The sequence below is a fragment of the Pygocentrus nattereri genome, chromosome 17 (genome assembly GCF_015220715.1).
Source record: "Pygocentrus nattereri isolate fPygNat1 chromosome 17, fPygNat1.pri, whole genome shotgun sequence".
Taxonomy (NCBI): domain Eukaryota; kingdom Metazoa; phylum Chordata; class Actinopteri; order Characiformes; family Serrasalmidae; genus Pygocentrus; species Pygocentrus nattereri.
In genome coordinates this window covers 28,980,041-28,998,671 of record NC_051227.1, presented here as the reverse complement: position 1 = coordinate 28,998,671, position 18,631 = coordinate 28,980,041, and the positions used below count along the sequence as shown (strand labels likewise).

The following is an 18,631-nucleotide window of genomic DNA, read 5'->3' as shown; positions in this document are numbered from 1 at the left end:
TACTATATGTCTTTAAGCTACAGTTCTAGTCATTATCTTTGGCTTCACCTTTAGATCACTGAATTTGAAAATGTTTGCCCGAGGATCTGAATATTGTTTAAAGGGTACAACTGTGTCAATGAAGGGGACAATTTTTTACTGGTAGTTTTTTCTTCAAGAAAAATACATCTTCACAAAGTGATTCCTGCTTTTGCATTTAGCACAGTTCATGTCGTGAGGGCAGGGCACTGTCTAGGTTCATGATAGCACTTGCATTCAAAACCAACCGCATTCCTGTTTTCCGTGTTGCCTTTTGAGCCTGTTTTGTTTATAGCATCCAGAAGAACAATGTTGAGTGACAAACATGCAGCACTTAAAGCTGTGCTCCTATCAGAAATGTTCTTGTGCAGGAATAGCTCACTAGTATGGCACATTTTTTACAGCAAAATCCAGCTCATTGTCTCCAAGTAGTTCCCTCTCCTGTCTTGTCATGAACCCCAAGGACAATTCCATCATGTTTTATTGCATATTTTACTACTCTGAAGTTTTTATTTTCAAGTTATGAAACCATCAAAAGGTAACTCCAGGTTTTGCATGCAGTAACAGAATACATACCCCCCATTTTCCTTCTTTTTGGGTGTGCAATATTCATTAAACAGTTCCAAAACTTACTCTAGTTTGTGTTTGTTGGCTTCTTTCTCAATTGTGAATATATTGTGGACATCTGTAGCTTGACATTTAGCAGTGTGTTCTGATGGTACCATTTTATATTAAAATAAAAATGCTGAGAAATATAAAGCAATAATAGGACAAGTTCTGTTTTCTCTTTTAGCTGCTATACTCCACATACACCAGCCTGCACAGGTGCAAGGCCTTTTTACCTATCCTGAGCTGTATTTATAACAGGTAAATGCTATAGCTCACACAGTATATTTACATATACAGTGAATTAAGGTATAACAAGTTAATTCAGTTCTCAGACTGTGTTCAGGCTTTTTTAGTATTATAAAGAGCTTCCAAACACCAGTGTGACCAAGTAATTGCTGATTCTACCACACACACATGTCCAACACAAACTTGAAATTAGTGCATTTACAATATGCCTAAACCTGGGAGACAGCACATCTCAGTTTTCCCAAAAGATTATAGAAATATCAACCTTTCAAACTCAAACATAAGCCTAAAGAGCCTTGTTTGTAGAGCAGACCTCATAATAGGCAGAGTGCAGTATATTTCTATGTTGGGAGATGAAGAGGGAATAGATATTAACATAGATATTTCCATGCCAACTCAGAAACCTGTAAGAATACAGCATAACCCCATGAGACAGTCACAGAACTGACTGCATATAGAGGCCAAGACAGATGCTGTATGTAGAAGCAGAGACAAGATTTAATCAGGTGTTATGAAAAAAAAACTGTGGCTGTGCAAAGAGTAACAATTCGGTGTTCTGAAGAATGTTTAAGTGGCTTTGCACAAAACAGATTATAGTATATGTCTATGTAATATTTTACCACTTTAATAAGTGTTTTATATCATACAGCTTTCCTTGCAGTATCATTCCAGAATAGTATCTTCAAATTATGTGCAAACACATATGCCCATTGAATGTGTCAGATGAATTTCAGATTGATGTTTAAATATGACTTTTTTTAATGTTCTGATGGATGGCTTCACATCAATCTAGATAGTATAAATTATTATTAGTTATTCAATATAAATGAGAATAATTCAAACGCAATGTAATAGCTGATAAAATTGTCATTGGCATTTAGCTAGCATTGTAGTACTGGTTGCACCAAAAAAGTGATTCCCCAAATGAATCAAATTCATCATCTAAAATAACTGAAAGCAGTGACAAAATCTTAGTGTTGTGTTTAACTGTAGCAAGTCTGTCTTTTTAAAACATAAAAGCTGACTGTACCATGGTGTTGAGCAGCATGCAAGATCTTTCGGCAGATAATGTTTCATTCACTACATTCAAACTGAATGGTTTCTATTCTTTGGGAGAATGGCGGCGCTTTCTATTCATCCCATATTTCTTTATTCTTTTATTGTCTACCACCTCCAACTGCATTCTGATATATTTAATTATGTCCCAGAGAGCTCTGCACTCTCCGATGTTTGTATTAATTGGTGTAATGGCCATCGTGGATGTATTTATTCCAATGTTTTCTGTACCACACATGCTGCTCAACTTTTTATTTGACTGGAATCAGATTTCACTTGTTGGCTGTTTAATACAAATATTTTGCATTCACTTTTTTGGTTCATATCAATCTACTCTTCTGCTGTGGATGGCTCTGGATCGGTTCTTTGCTATATGCAGACCTCTTTCTTATCATAGTTACATGCAAATGTCCAACTTTATGAAGTTTATTATTGTTCCAGTATTTAGAAATATCATTTTAAATGTTGCAGTGGTTTCTTTGGCTGGAAAGCTAAATTTTTGTATGAGAAATGAGATGGATCACTGTTTTTGTGAACACATGGGGTTGGTCCAGCTTGCATGTGGAGATACTTCTTTTAATAACTTATTTGGACTTGTATCTGTTTTTGTAATACTAGCTGCAGATTTTGTTTTTATTACTGTATCTTATGTAATAATATTTGCTTCTGTAATGAAATCAGGGAAGTCCAGCATGAAGGCCATCAACACATGTATAACACACATAATCGTTATGGCATTTACTTTAATATTTGTTTTGACAGCTTTTTTGTCGTATAGAATTAGAAATAATTTTTCTGTGAACAGCCATACTTTCATAAGTACAATGTACACACTTATTCCAAGCTGTTTCAACCCAATTATTTATGGAGTGAGAACAAAAGAAATAAGGCAGCAGTTTTTAAAATTCTTTTACAATGTGAAAGTCTTACCACATTAATCCAGTGATATAGGCTGCAGCATTATTATTCAAACCTGTTCAGTAGCCACATAAAATATTTGTTGTTATTATTATTATTGATTTTTATTTTCATTATTATATTGGTGACTTTACATAAATGTAGAGTATATTACTTGAAAATTCAAATTAGAAATCAGAAAATAAAATATTTATTTGTTCAGCAAATTTCAGCAACAGTCCTGTCTCAGACAATCATTCATTTGAAAGTAACAATGTTTAAAGGAAAAAATGAAAGACTAAATGTGAATTGGTTCTGTATATAGGTTCTCTGTATAGGGATTGTTTCAGACTTTACATGTTTGTGTGTGCTTTGAGAAATGAATAATAAAAAACAACAACAAAAGCTGAGAGAATTTTCTGCATGTTTCCGTGCAATTTCTATAACAAACTTTTCATCTTTGTGTTTTTTTCATACAATGTGTCAAATGAGGATAATAGAAAGTAATTGTGCATTAAAATATGCAGATGTGTGTTTGTCTGTAGTCCTCATTTTGATAATCAGCAAAGTGCAACAGGGATGCCTAAACTTTTACCTACATTTGTATACCATTTAAAAGCCTGGAAACATATATCTATGTATATTTATTTCAATAAAATACAGATTTATGCTTTTAACTAAATATGTTATAATATTTTTTTTTTTATTTTCTAAATAATGATATTGTAAAAATTCTGCCTTGTCATTTGATAACCATTCAAATTTTGAGTTAGTTTTATAAAGTATTTGTTATAAAAATAATATATTTATGTATTTTTTCTATAACCCGTCACATTGAATAAGTTTAACATTATATTATAATGCTTTTATATGTCTACATTTGCAATGAAATTGATATCATATTATTGAAAACATTAGAAACAAACATACAATAAAATTGTACAATTATTATTATTATATTACTATATATTGTATATTGTAATATCTATACATAAGAAAATCAAATCACATATGCTATAAAACGTCCTATAAACTAACTATTATTACAATTACTCCTATATATTAGAATATTAGCAGAAAATTAACATTTGTATGTTTTTTTGTTTTTTTTTAAGTATTCACTGAAAGGAGGGGATTGATGAACAGGCTGAGACAGAAGTGGGTGGATTACAGTGTTAAGGGGTCAATATTTTTAATAAATGGTTCCCATGAAGTGTTGAATATGGCCATTTGATTCATTTCTATAGCACTTAATCTCTCCAGTGACATATGCGTTAAAAATAGCTTTTTCCATTGTGTAATGTTTATGGAGTTCCTGGTCTTCCAGTGTTTAAGGATAATTTTTTCTACAGTGAGGGCAATGAGTTTGGAAGTGTTGTGATGGTTGTGGGGGTTCAAAATGGTGTAGTCACCCAGTAAACAAAGCAGAGGGGATAATGGAATACTAGACCCTAGAGTGAGGAATATAAAGTCAATGACAGAGTGCCAGAATTGTTGTATAGGTGGACGTGTCCATAGAGCATGAAAATAGGTATTAGGAGTGTCTAAAGTGCAATAAGAACATATGTCTAGGCCCATATGTCCCATTTTATACAATTTATGCTGTGTAATATGTGATCTGTGAATTACTTTATATTGAATCATCTGGAGATTATTATTAGATGTCATTGTAAAAGTGGTTTTGCAGATTTGAGTCCAAACGTCAATGCCAGGAGAGATTCTGAGATCTTTTTCCCATTTTAAAATTGGAAGTAGAATAGTATTATCCTGATTAGCAAGAAGTTTATAGAATTTCAAAAGCAATTTCTTACTAGTTTTTGTTTCACTAATGGCTTCAATTAGTTTGGGTGGGTGAAGATGGTTATTTGTAACATTTATTTTAGATTTCAATACAGATTTGAGTTTAAAATATTGTAAATATTGATCTTTCCCAATATTGAATATCTGGACCAAATCTTCGAAGGAGATAAAGGTGTCATCATTAAAAACATGATGCAGATGTGTGATCCCTTTCTTTTTCCATGTAGTGAAGTTTAATGGTGAGTTATTAAGCAGGAAGCTGGGATTGTGCCAAATTGCAGTGTATTTACATGGTGCTAAGGTGCAGTTGGTAATGTTCAGCATTTTCCACCAAGCCCTCAGAGTTGTATATAAGACAGCGTTGCGGAAACAATATATATATATTGCAGTTGGCTTGCCAGATAATATATATAAAAATTTGGTGGATTTGGAGGATATAGTGATGCCTAGGTATTTAATGTTGCCAATGGTGAAGGTAGGGAATAGGGTTTGGAGTACACCATTACGACCACCTTTATAGACTGGCAGAATTGTAGATTTGTTCCAGTTTATTGAATAGCTAGATATTTTGGAGAATGTATTCATAAGTGCTATTGTCTCTTGTAGAGAGTTACATGGATCCTGTAGGTATAAAAATACATCATCTGCATACAGGCTGATCTCATGTTTTGTGTTATGCCTTTGATATTTCTATTTTCTCTGATTGCTGCTGCTAATGGTTCTATAAAAATTGAGAATAAAGATGGAGACAATGAGCATCCTTGTCTAGTGCCCCTTTGCAGTGTGAAACTCTGGGAGGTTAGCCCATTAGTAGTGACTGTAGCCATGGGTGATTTATATAATGTCTTGATCCACTGGATGATTGATTTCCCAAAGCCAAATTTCTGCAATGTAGTAAAAAGAAATTTCCAGTTAACTCTATCAAATGCTTTTTCCGCATCTAATGAGGTAATTATAACATCTAAATTGTGCTGTTGGCTGATAGAAATCAGATTGAATAGTCTGCGCAAATTATCAGAAGAGTGCCATCCTTTAATAAAACCTGTCTGGTCTGGGTGAATAATTAATGGCATAACTGTTTCGATCCGGTTAGCCAGTGCTTTACTAATTATTTTGTTATCGGTGTTTATAAGTGATATGGGCTGATAGCTAGAGGGAAGTGTTGGGTCTTTCCCAGTTTCATTTAAAGCCTAAGATGTCCACTGGGTAATGTGTTCTGGGGGAAAAAAAATCTGTTAGCATGTCTGGCTGTGCTGGCTGTGCTTCTTTTATGGTCATAAATATTCTACCAAAGGGAAGTATCTAGAAAAGGTGACGTCCAGGATGAGGTGAGACCTGTTATTTTGACAGTGCTGCTCATCACCCTGTTGTCGCAGAGGTCCTGAAATGTCAGCAAACTACATCCAATGATCCTTTCTGCTGTCCTGAATATTCACTTAAGTTTGGCTTGTTCTTGTGAGATGCAGGAACCAAACCAGATGGTTATGAATAATGTGAGGATGGACTCAATGATTGCGATGTAGAACTGGATAATTATGCTCTTCTTCAGCTGTTTCAGGAAAAACATTCTGTACTGTACTTGCTTGGTTATGGACAGCATGTTCCTCTCCCACTTCAGGTCCTTGGCTATGGTGGTGCTCAGGAACTTGAGTGACTCCACAGTGGAAACTGTAGAGCATTGATGTTGAAGTCCACCGCCATCTCTACAGTCTTTTGTGTGTTGAGCACCAAGCAGTTGCTGCTGCACCAGGAGAGCATCTGCTCAACTTCCTTTATGTAGGCAGACTCATCATAGAGACTGAAGAGGAAGAGTGAGGGCAGAGGTCTGCAGAAGACTGGCAGAGAGAGGCTGATGATTGTCCTTGTATTTTCAAATGTGCAGTAAAACTCCATCACAGCGTTGGTGAGTTGCCTGTTGTTCAGGAGAAGGGAGTTTTTTGAAGGTCTAAAAGGTCTAATTGGCAATGATAGGTCTTTGCAAAATCTGGGTTTTTACGAATTAGAAAATGAAATAAAAATGTATGTTTCTTAATCACATCACCTAGAGGTATCATATATAAAAAGAAAAGCAAAGGCCCTAAAACTGAACCTTGAGGAACTACACAAGACATGCCAAATCTTTTTGATTAATTATTTCCCACTGAAAACATGTGCTGCCTGTTACCTAAATATGAATTCTAAAACTGTGCCTGAAAGTCCAACCCAGTATTTAAGACATTGAATTAAAATCTTGTGGTCTATGGTAGCAAAAGCTGCATTAAGCTCTAATTAAACACAAACAGAAGATTTTGTGCATCAGCACTGAGCCTGAGGCCATTCACAACATTAACCAATGCTGTCCCATTACTATGGTTAGAACAAAAAGCTGACAAACTTATAACTTGTGTGATATTTTAATATGCAATTTCTTGTTTGAAAGCAACTTTTTAAGGCTAAACAGACTAAGACTTTACTGAAAAAAGGTAGGTTTGAAATTGATCTAAAATGATTTAGTATGGAAGGATCCGTTCTACTCTTTTTTTTTTAGCAGAGGCTTTACTGAGGCAGGTATCAGTTATCAGGAGCTTACAATTGTTGTAAACAAGCTTGTCCACATGTGATCTTAACCCTGTTACTACTCCATTCCTTAAGATGGTTTTTGATTGTGTTCATGATGATGTTTTAACTACCGTGTTTTTCCACACAGATGTGTGTGGATAACAGAGAAAGAGGTATAATTATTGGGGTTTTTACTGTGTATGTTTTCCTTATTTATTAATTGCACAGGACTCTAATGACATTATTGGAGCAAGTTCTCCCATCGCAGCTAGGAGAAGCTTTAGTATTAAGAGAGCAGAGAGAGAGCGGGGAATGGTAAATGGAGGAGGCATTGTCTATATCATAAAAAGCACTTACCTGCCTGTTGTTTATAATACTTACCAGTCTGTTGTTTACTACCATGAAGTCCACGGTATTGGCACTTGCCAAAAACTTGTGCTGTTTCTGCCTTTATCTGAAGTGTCCCCTACATTTGGCTCACTGATCATGCCTTGTTGACCTAGCTTGAGTTGAAAGAGCCTGAGGTGGATCACGGCCCTATAGAAGTATCACTTTGCCATCCAACATTGTGCTAACACACAGTAACACTGTTACCCTGTCCTGCTGCCACTGAGCTGCAGAGAAATTCTGGTACTGTGCACACCTCAAGGAAAAAGTAAAGATAATAGAGAAGAACATCACTGTGGCCATTGCACCTAGTAGCAGATGGCTCTGGGCACCAGGTAAACGGATTTAGCATTGAACATAACATAAGTAAAAAAAATTAAAAAAAACTACCTCTACCTGGGCAAGTCTGAGCAATGGACTGTTACGGCCCATAGAGATGGATTTGCCCTGTACTGGCCCTACAAATGAGAGGCTATGTCAGGGCAAGAGGGACCATCGCACCAGAGACACTGGTCCCAGTTCAGAGTGTGGTCACAATGGTGGAGTGGCTAGTTGGGGAGTTCTTGCTAGTCTAGAGTGTTCCACAACAACCAGGGGTGCAACTTTTATATGTCTACATTTGCAACGAAATTGATATCATATTATTGAAAACATTAGAAACAAACATACAATAAAATTGTACAATTATTATTATTATATTACTATATATTGTATATTGTAATATCTATACATAAGAAAATCAAATCACATATGCTATAAAACGTCCTATAAACTAACTATTATTACAATTACTCCTATATATTAGAATATTAGCAGAAAATTAACATTTGTATGTTTTTTTGTTTTTTTTTAAGTATTCACTGAAAGGAGGGGATTGATGAACAGGCTGAGACAGAAGTGGGTGGATTACAGTGTTAAGGGGTCAATATTTTTAATAAATGGTTCCCATGAAGTGTTGAATATGGCCATTTGATTCATTTCTATAGCACTTAATCTCTCCAGTGACATATGCGTTAAAATAGCTTTTTCCATTGTGTAATGTTTATGGAGTTCCTGGTCTTCCAGTGTTTAAGGATAATTTTTTCTACAGTGAGGGCAATGAGTTTGGAAGTGTTGTGATGGTTGTGGGGGTTCAAAATGGTGTAGTCACCCAGTAAACAAAGCAGAGGGGATAATGGAATACTAGACCCTAGAGTGAGGAATATAAAGTCAATGACAGAGTGCCAGAATTGTTGTATAGGTGGACGTGTCCATAGAGCGTGAAAATAGGTATTAGGAGTGTCTAAAGTGCAATAAGAACATATGTCTAGGCCCATATGTCCCATTTTATACAATTTATGCTGTGTAATATGTGATCTGTGAATTACTTTATATTGAATCATCTGGAGATTATTATTAGATGTCATTGTAAAAGTGGTTTTGCAGATTTGAGTCCAAACGTCAATGCCAGGAGAGATTCTGAGATCTTTTTCCCATTTTAAAATTGGAAGTAGAATAGTATTATCCTGATTAGCAAGAAGTTTATAGAATTTCAAAAGCAATTTCTTACTAGTTTTTGTTTCACTAATGGCTTCAATTAGTTTGGGTGGGTGAAGATGGTTATTTGTAACATTTATTTTAGATTTCAATACAGATTTGAGTTTAAAATATTGTAAATATTGATCTTTCCCAATATTGAATATCTGGACCAAATCTTCGAAGGAGATAAAGGTGTCATCATTAAAAACATGATGCAGATGTGTGATCCCTTTCTTTTTCCATGTAGTGAAGTTTAATGGTGAGTTATTAAGCAGGAAGCTGGGATTGTGCCAAATTGCAGTGTATTTACATGGTGCTAAGGTGCAGTTGGTAATGTTCAGCATTTTCCACCAAGCCCTCAGAGTTGTATATAAGACAGCATTGCGGAAACAATATATATATATTGCAGTTGGCTTGCCAGATAATATATATAAAAATTTGGTGGATTTGGAGGATATAGTGATGCCTAGGTATTTAATGTTGCCAATGGTGAAGGTAGGGAATAGGGTTTGGAGTACACCATTACGACCACCTTTATAGACTGGCAGAATTGTAGATTTGTTCCAGTTTATTGAATAGCTAGATATTTTGGAGAATGTATTCATAAGTGCTATTGTCTCTTGTAGAGAGTTACATGGATCCTGTAGGTATAAAAATACATCATCTGCATACAGGCTGATCTCATGTTTTGTGTTATGCCTTTGATATTTCTATTTTCTCTGATTGCTGCTGCTAATGGTTCTATAAAAATTGAGAATAAAGATGGAGACAATGAGCATCCTTGTCTAGTGCCCCTTTGCAGTGTGAAACTCTGGGAGGTTAGCCCATTAGTAGTGACTGTAGCCATGGGTGATTTATATAATGTCTTGATCCACTGGATGATTGATTTCCCAAAGCCAAATTTCTGCAATGTAGTAAAAAGAAATTTCCAGTTAACTCTATCAAATGCTTTTTCCGCATCTAATGAGGTAATTATGACATCTAAATTGTGCTGTTGGCTGATAGAAATCAGATTGAATAGTCTGCGCAAATTATCAGAAGAGTGCCATCCTTTAATAAAACCTGTCTGGTCTGGGTGAATAATTAATGGCATAACTGTTTCGATCCGGTTAGCCAGTGCTTTACTAATTATTTTGTTATCGGTTTTTATAAGTGATATGGGCTGATAGCTAGAGGGAAGTGTTGGGTCTTTCCCAGTTTCATTTAAAGCCTAAGATGTCCACTGGGTAATGTGTTCTGGGGGAAAAAAAATCTGTTAGCATGTCTGGCTGTGCTGGCTGTGCTTCTTTTATGGTCATAAATATTCTACCAAAGGGAAGTATCTAGAAAAGGTGACGTCCAGGATGAGGTGAGACCTGTTATTTTGACAGTGCTGCTCATCACCCTGTTGTCGCAGAGGTCCTGAAATGTCAGCAAACTACATCCAATGATCCTTTCTGCTGTCCTGAATATTCACTTAAGTTTGGCTTGTTCTTGTGAGATGCAGGAACCAAACCAGATGGTTATGAATAATGTGAGGATGGACTCAATGATTGCGATGTAGAACTGGATAATTATGCTCTTCTTCAGCTGTTTCAGGAAAAACATTCTGTACTGTACTTGCTTGGTTATGGACAGCATGTTCCTCTCCCACTTCAGGTCCTTGGCTATGGTGGTGCTCAGGAACTTGAGTGACTCCACAGTGGAAACTGTAGAGCATTGATGTTGAAGTCCACCGCCATCTCTACAGTCTTTTGTGTGTTGAGCACCAAGCAGTTGCTGCTGCACCAGGAGAGCATCTGCTCAACTTCCTTTATGTAGGCAGACTCATCATAGAGACTGAAGAGGAAGAGTGAGGGCAGAGGTCTGCAGAAGACTGGCAGAGAGAGGCTGATGATTGTCCTTGTATTTTCAAATGTGCAGTAAAACTCCATCACAGCGTTGGTGAGTTGCCTGTTGTTCAGGAGAAGGGAGTTTTTTGAAGGTCTAAAAGGTCTAATTGGCAATGATAGGTCTTTGCAAAATCTGGGTTTTTACGAATTAGAAAATGAAATAAAAATGTATGTTTCTTAATCACATCACCTAGAGGTATCATATATAAAAGGAAAAAAAAAAAAGGCCCTAAAACTGAACCTTGAGGAACTACACAAGACATGCCAAATCTTTTTGATTAATTATTTCCCACTGAAAACATGTGCTGCCTGTTACCTAAATATGAATTCTAAAACTGTGCCTGAAAGTCCAACCCAGTATTTAAGACATTGAATTAAAATCTTGTGGTCTATGGTAGCAAAAGCTGCATTAAGCTCTAATTAAACACAAACAGAAGATTTTGTGCATCAGCACTGAGCCTGAGGCCATTCACAACATTAACCAATGCTGTCCCATTACTATGGTTAGAACAAAAAGCTGACAAACTTATAACTTGTGTGATATTTTAATATGCAATTTCTTGTTTGAAAGCAACTTTTTAAGGCTAAACAGACTAAGACTTTACTGAAAAAAGGTAGGTTTGAAATTGATCTAAAATGATTTAGTATGGAAGGATCCGTTCTACTCTTTTTTTTTTAGCAGAGGCTTTACTGAGGCAGGTATCAGTTATCAGGAGCTTACAATTGTTGTAAACAAGCTTGTCCACATGTGATCTTAACCCTGTTACTACTCCATTCCTTAAGATGGTTTTTGATTGTGTTCATGATGATGTTTTAACTACCGTGTTTTTCCACACAGATGTGTGTGGATAACAGAGAAAGAGGTATAATTATTGGGGTTTTTACTGTGTATGTTTTCCTTATTTATTAATTGCACAGGACTCTAATGACATTATTGGAGCAAGTTCTCCCATCGCAGCTAGGAGAAGCTTTAGTATTAAGAGAGCAGAGAGAGAGCGGGGAATGGTAAATGGAGGAGGCATTGTCTATATCATAAAAAGCACTTACCTGCCTGTTGTTTATAATACTTACCAGTCTGTTGTTTACTACCATGAAGTCCACGGTATTGGCACTTGCCAAAAACTTGTGCTGTTTCTGCCTTTATCTGAAGTGTCCCCTACATTTGGCTCACTGATCATGCCTTGTTGACCTAGCTTGAGTTGAAAGAGCCTGAGGTGGATCACGGCCCTATAGAAGTATCACTTTGACATCCAACATTGTGCTAACACACAGTAACACTGTTACCCTGTCCTGCTGCCACTGAGCTGCAGAGAAATTCTGGTACTGTGCACACCTCAAGGAAAAAGTAAAGATAATAGAGAAGAACATCACTGTGGCCATTGCACCTAGTAGCAGATGGCTCTGGGCACCAGGTAAACGGATTTAGCATTGAACATAACATAAGTAAAAAAAATAAAAAAAAACTACCTCTACCTGGGCAAGTCTGAGCAATGGACTGTTACGGCCCATAGAGATGGATTTGCCCTGTACTGGCCCTACAAATGAGAGGCTATGTCAGGGCAAGAGGGACCATCGCACCAGAGACACTGGTCCCAGTTCAGAGTGTGGTCACAATGGTGGAGTGGCTAGTTGGGGAGTTCTTGCTAGTCTAGAGTGTTCCACAACAACCAGGGGTGCAACTTTTATATGTCTACATTTGCAACAAAATTGATATCATATTATTGAAAACATTAGAAACAAACATACAATAAAATTGTACAATTATTATTATTATATTACTATATATTGTATATTGTAATATCTATACATAAGAAAATCAAATCACATATGCTATAAAACGTCCTATAAACTAACTATTATTACAATTACTCCTATATATTAGAATATTAGCAGAAAATTAACATTTGTATGTTTTTTTGTTTTTTTTTAAGTATTCACTGAAAGGAGGGGATTGATGAACAGGCTGAGACAGAAGTGGGTGGATTACAGTGTTAAGGGGTCAATATTTTTAATAAATGGTTCCCATGAAGTGTTGAATATGGCCATTTGATTCATTTCTATAGCACTTAATCTCTCCAGTGACATATGCGTTAAAAATAGCTTTTTCCATTGTGTAATGTTTATGGAGTTCCTGGTCTTCCAGTGTTTAAGGATAATTTTTTCTACAGTGAGGGCAATGAGTTTGGAAGTGTTGTGATGGTTGTGGGGGTTCAAAATGGTGTAGTCACCCAGTAAACAAAGCAGAGGGGATAATGGAATACTAGACCCCAGAGTGAGGAATATAAAGTCAATGACAGAGTGCCAGAATTGTTGTATAGGTGGACGTGTCCATAGAGCGTGAAAATAGGTATTAGGAGTGTCTAAAGTGCAATAAGAACATATGTCTAGGCCCATATGTCCCATTTTATACAATTTATGCTGTGTAATATGTGATCTGTGAATTACTTTATATTGAATCATCTGGAGATTATTATTAGATGTCATTGTAAAAGTGGTTTTGCAGATTTGAGTCCAAATGTCAATGCCAGGAGAGATTCTGAGATCTTTTTCCCATTTTAAAATTGGAAGTAGAATAGTATTATCCTGATTAGCAAGAAGTTTATAGAATTTCAAAAGCAATTTCTTACTAGTTTTTGTTTCACTAATGGCTTCAATTAGTTTGGGTGGGTGAAGATGGTTATTTGTAACATTTATTTTAGATTTCAATACAGATTTGAGTTTAAAATATTGTAAATATTGATCTTTCCCAATATTGAATATCTGGACCAAATCTTCGAAGGAGATAAAGGTGTCATCATTAAAAACATGATGCAGATGTGTGATCCCTTTCTTTTTCCATGTAGTGAAGTTTAATGGTGAGTTATTAAGCAGGAAGCTGGGATTGTGCCAAATTGCAGTGTATTTACATGGTGCTAAGGTGCAGTTGGTAATGTTCAGCATTTTCCACCAAGCCCTCAGAGTTGTATATAAGACAGCATTGCGGAAACAATATATATATATTGCAGTTGGCTTGCCAGATAATATATATAAAAATTTGGTGGATTTGGAGGATATAGTGATGCCTAGGTATTTAATGTTGCCAATGGTGAAGGTAGGGAATAGGGTTTGGAGTACACCATTACGACCACCTTTATAGACTGGCAGAATTGTAGATTTGTTCCAGTTTATTGAATAGCTAGATATTTTGGAGAATGTATTCATAAGTGCTATTGTCTCTTGTAGAGAGTTACATGGATCCTGTAGGTATAAAAATACATCATCTGCATACAGGCTGATCTCATGTTTTGTGTTATGCCTTTGATATTTCTATTTTCTCTGATTGCTGCTGCTAATGGTTCTATAAAAATTGAGAATAAAGATGGAGACAATGAGCATCCTTGTCTAGTGCCCCTTTGCAGTGTGAAACTCTGGGAGGTTAGCCCATTAGTAGTGACTGTAGCCATGGGTGATTTATATAATGTCTTGATCCACTGGATGATTGATTTCCCAAAGCCAAATTTCTGCAATGTAGTAAAAAGAAATTTCCAGTTAACTCTATCAAATGCTTTTTCCGCATCTAATGAGGTAATTATAACATCTAAATTGTGCTGTTGGCTGATAGAAATCAGATTGAATAGTCTGCGCAAATTATCAGAAGAGTGCCATCCTTTAATAAAACCTGTCTGGTCTGGGTGAATAATTAATGGCATAACTGTTTCGATCCGGTTAGCCAGTGCTTTACTAATTATTTTGTTATCGGTGTTTATAAGTGATATGGGCTGATAGCTAGAGGGAAGTGTTGGGTCTTTCCCAGTTTCATTTAAAGCCTAAGATGTCCACTGGGTAATGTGTTCTGGGGGAAAAAAAATCTGTTAGCATGTCTGGCTGTGCTGGCTGTGCTTCTTTTATGGTCATAAATATTCTACCAAAGGGAAGTATCTAGAAAAGGTGACGTCCAGGATGAGGTGAGACCTGTTATTTTGACAGTGCTGCTCATCACCCTGTTGTCGCAGAGGTCCTGAAATGTCAGCAAACTACATCCAATGATCCTTTCTGCTGTCCTGAATATTCACTTAAGTTTGGCTTGTTCTTGTGAGGTGCAGGAACCAAACCAGATGGTTATGAATAATGTGAGGATGGACTCAATGATTGCGATGTAGAACTGGATAATTATGCTCTTCTTCAGCTGTTTCAGGAAAAACATTCTGTACTGTACTTGCTTGGTTATGGACAGCATGTTCCTCTCCCACTTCAGGTCCTTGGCTATGGTGGTGCTCAGGAACTTGAGTGACTCCACAGTGGAAACTGTAGAGCATTGATGTTGAAGTCCACCGCCATCTCTACAGTCTTTTGTGTGTTGAGCACCAAGCAGTTGCTGCTGCACCAGGAGAGCATCTGCTCAACTTCCTTTATGTAGGCAGACTCATCATAGAGACTGAAGAGGAAGAGTGAGGGCAGAGGTCTGCAGAAGACTGGCAGAGAGAGGCTGATGATTGTCCTTGTATTTTCAAATGTGCAGTAAAACTCCATCACAGCGTTGGTGAATTGCCTGTTGTTCAGGAGAAGGGAGTTTTTTGAAGGTCTAAAAGGTCTAATTGGCAATGATAGGTCTTTGCAAAATCTGGGTTTTTACGAATTAGAAAATGAAATAAAAATGTATGTTTCTTAATCACATCACCTAGAGGTATCATATATAAAAAGAAAAGCAAAGGCCCTAAAACTGAACCTTGAGGAACTACACAAGACATGCCAAATCTTTTTGATTAATTATTTCCCACTGAAAACATGTGCTGCCTGTTACCTAAATATGAATTCTAAAACTGTGCCTGAAAGTCCAACCCAGTATTTAAGACCTTGAATTAAAATCTTGTGGTCTATGGTAGCAAAAGCTGCATTAAGCTCTAATTAAACACAAACAGAAGATTTTGTGCATCAGCACTGAGCCTGAGGCCATTCACAACATTAACCAATGCTGTCCCATTACTATGGTTAGAACAAAAAGCTGACAAACTTATAACTTGTGTGATATTTTAATATGCAATTTCTTGTTTGAAAGCAACTTTTTAAGGCTAAACAGACTAAGACTTTACTGAAAAAAGGTAGGTTTGAAATTGATCTAAAATGATTTAGTATGGAAGGATCCGTTCTACTCTTTTTTTTTTAGCAGAGGCTTTACTGAGGCAGGTATCAGTTATCAGGAGCTTACAATTGTTGTAAACAAGCTTGTCCACATGTGATCTTAACCCTGTTACTACTCCATTCCTTAAGATGGTTTTTGATTGTGTTCATGATGATGTTCTTGCTAGTCTAGAGTGTTCCACAACAACCAGGGGTGCAACTTCAAGTTTCAAGTCAGCAATCATGACCAAAGTCTGTGATTTGCAAAACTTAGACTACGCTGCACCACTCTCAGAGTGCTGGCCTCATGGAACATTTTAATCAAACAGTCATGTTGTCATTGATCAGCGCTAGCGTGATTGGGATGGACACCCACCCACGATCCTTCTGTAATACCACCCCGACTTTTCTTATATTTGGATGCGAGCTCAGAAAGCCCATGGAGCTGGATTTAAACATATCATCATCATCATCATCATCGTCGTTGCCCGCTAGTCCAAACAGGGTCGCGGTAGTGGTCAGAATGCCCTTGGAGCTGGATTTAAACATATGCTTTTGATTTTCACCATGGGGGACAAACATTGTACAGTAAAATGAATACACATAAAAGATACCATAATAAAAACACATTATAAATTGCCACACTAAAGATTGAGAACTTTGAACTTGAGAGGATTTGAAACCATATTCATGCCATTGACCATGTCTAATACTGTTACATATTTAGCCAAGTAGTTTGATCAGACTGAAAATGTCCTATGATGAAATTCACCTTTGTAGTTTTTCTCATTTAGCCATGAGTGATTCTATAATGGTCTAGAATCTTTGATAAACAACACTGGGAATATGTCTATATATTGCTTTAAGGCCAATGTTAGTGCTGACACTATTATTTATTAAAGTTAAACCAGGTATGGCAATGAAAAGTATCAAATATGTCTTTCCTTTTCATCGACCAGGGGCTTTATTACAGAAAATTCTTAACTCTTAGATCTTATCTGCTTTGTCATAGCAACTTTAGTTAAGACTATTAGGACAAAAGCCACTGCTCAAAAAAATAAAGGGAACACTTAAACAACACAATATAACTCCAAGTAATTCAAACTTCGGTGAAATCAAACTGTCCACGTAGTAAGCAACACTGATTGACAATCAATTTCACATGCTGTTGTGCAAATGGAATAGACAACAATTATTGGCAATTAGCAAGACACACTCAATAAAGGAGTGGTTCTGCAGGTGGGGACCACAGACCACTTCTCAGTACCTATGCTTTCTGGCTGATGTTTTGGTCACTTTTGAATGTTGGTGGTGCTTTCACACTCATGGTAGCATGAGAGGGACTCTACAACCCACACAAGTGGCTCAGGTAGTGCAGCTCATCCAGGATGGCACATCAATGTGAGCTGTGGCAAGGTTTGCTGTGTCTGTCAGCATAGTGTCCAGAGGCTGGAGGCGCTACCAGGAGACAGGCCAGTACACCAGGAGACGTGGAGGAGGCCGTAGGAGGGCAACAACCCAGCAGCAGGACCGCTACCTCTGCCTTTGTTCAAGGAGGAACAGGAGGAGCACTGCCAGAGCCCTGCAAAATGACCTCCAGCAGGCCACAAATGTGCATGTGTCTGCACAAATGGTTAGAATTGACTCCATGAGGATGGTATGAGGGCCCGACATCCACAGATGGGGGTTGTGCTTACAGCCCAACACCGTGCAGGACGCTTGGCATTTGCCAGAAAACACCAGGATTGGCAAATTCACCACTGGCGCCCTGTGCTCTTCACAGATGAAAGCAGGTTCACACTGCGCACATGTGACAGACGTGACAGAGTCTGGAGACGCCGTGGAGAGCGATCTGCTGCCTGCAACATCCTTCAACATGACCGGTTTGGCAGTGCGTCAGTCCTCCATGTGCTCGCCAGAGGTAGCCTGACTGCCATTAGGTACTGAGATGAGATCCTCAGACCCCTTGTGAGACCATATACTGGTGCGGTTGGCCCTGGGTTCCTCCTAATGCAGGACAATGCTAGACCTCATGTGGCTGGAGTGTGTCAGCAGTTCCTGCCAGATGAAGGCATTGAAGCTATGGACTGGCCCGCCCGTTCCCCAGACCTGAATCCGATTGAGCACATCTGGGACATCATGTCTCGCTCCATCCATCAACGCCATGTTGCACCACAGACTGTCCAGGAGTTGGTGGATGCTTTAGTCCAGGTCTGGGAGGAGATCCCTCAGGAGACCATCCGCCACCTCATCAGGAGCATGCCCAGGCATTGTAGGGAGGTCATACAGGCACGTGGAGGCCACACACAATACTGAGCCTCATTTTGATTTGTTTTAAGGACAATACATCAAACTTGGATCAGCCTGTAGTGTGTTTTTCCACTTTTTTGTGTTTTTTGTGTCCATTTTGTGTGTGACTCCAAATCCAGGCCTCCATTGGTTAATAAATTTGATTTCCATTGATGATTTTTGTGTGATTTTGTTCACATTCAACTTTGTACAGAACATAGTATTCAATGAGAATATTTCATTCATTCAGATCTAGGATATGTTATTTGAGTGTTCCCTTTATTTCTTGAGCAGTGTATATAGAA

At 37.4% G+C, this 18,631-nt stretch overlaps 1 protein-coding gene across 1 annotated transcript; it reads left to right on the top strand.

The window, feature by feature from the left end:
* Positions 1-1,904: 1,904 nt before the first annotated feature.
* LOC108440378 (olfactory receptor 52K1-like) lies at positions 1,905-2,867 on the top strand. The gene has a single exon (XM_017719218.1). It carries the CDS (start codon positions 1,905-1,907, stop codon positions 2,865-2,867), a length of 963 nt encoding a protein of 320 aa, XP_017574707.1.
* The last annotated feature ends 15,764 nt before the right edge of the window (positions 2,868-18,631 follow it).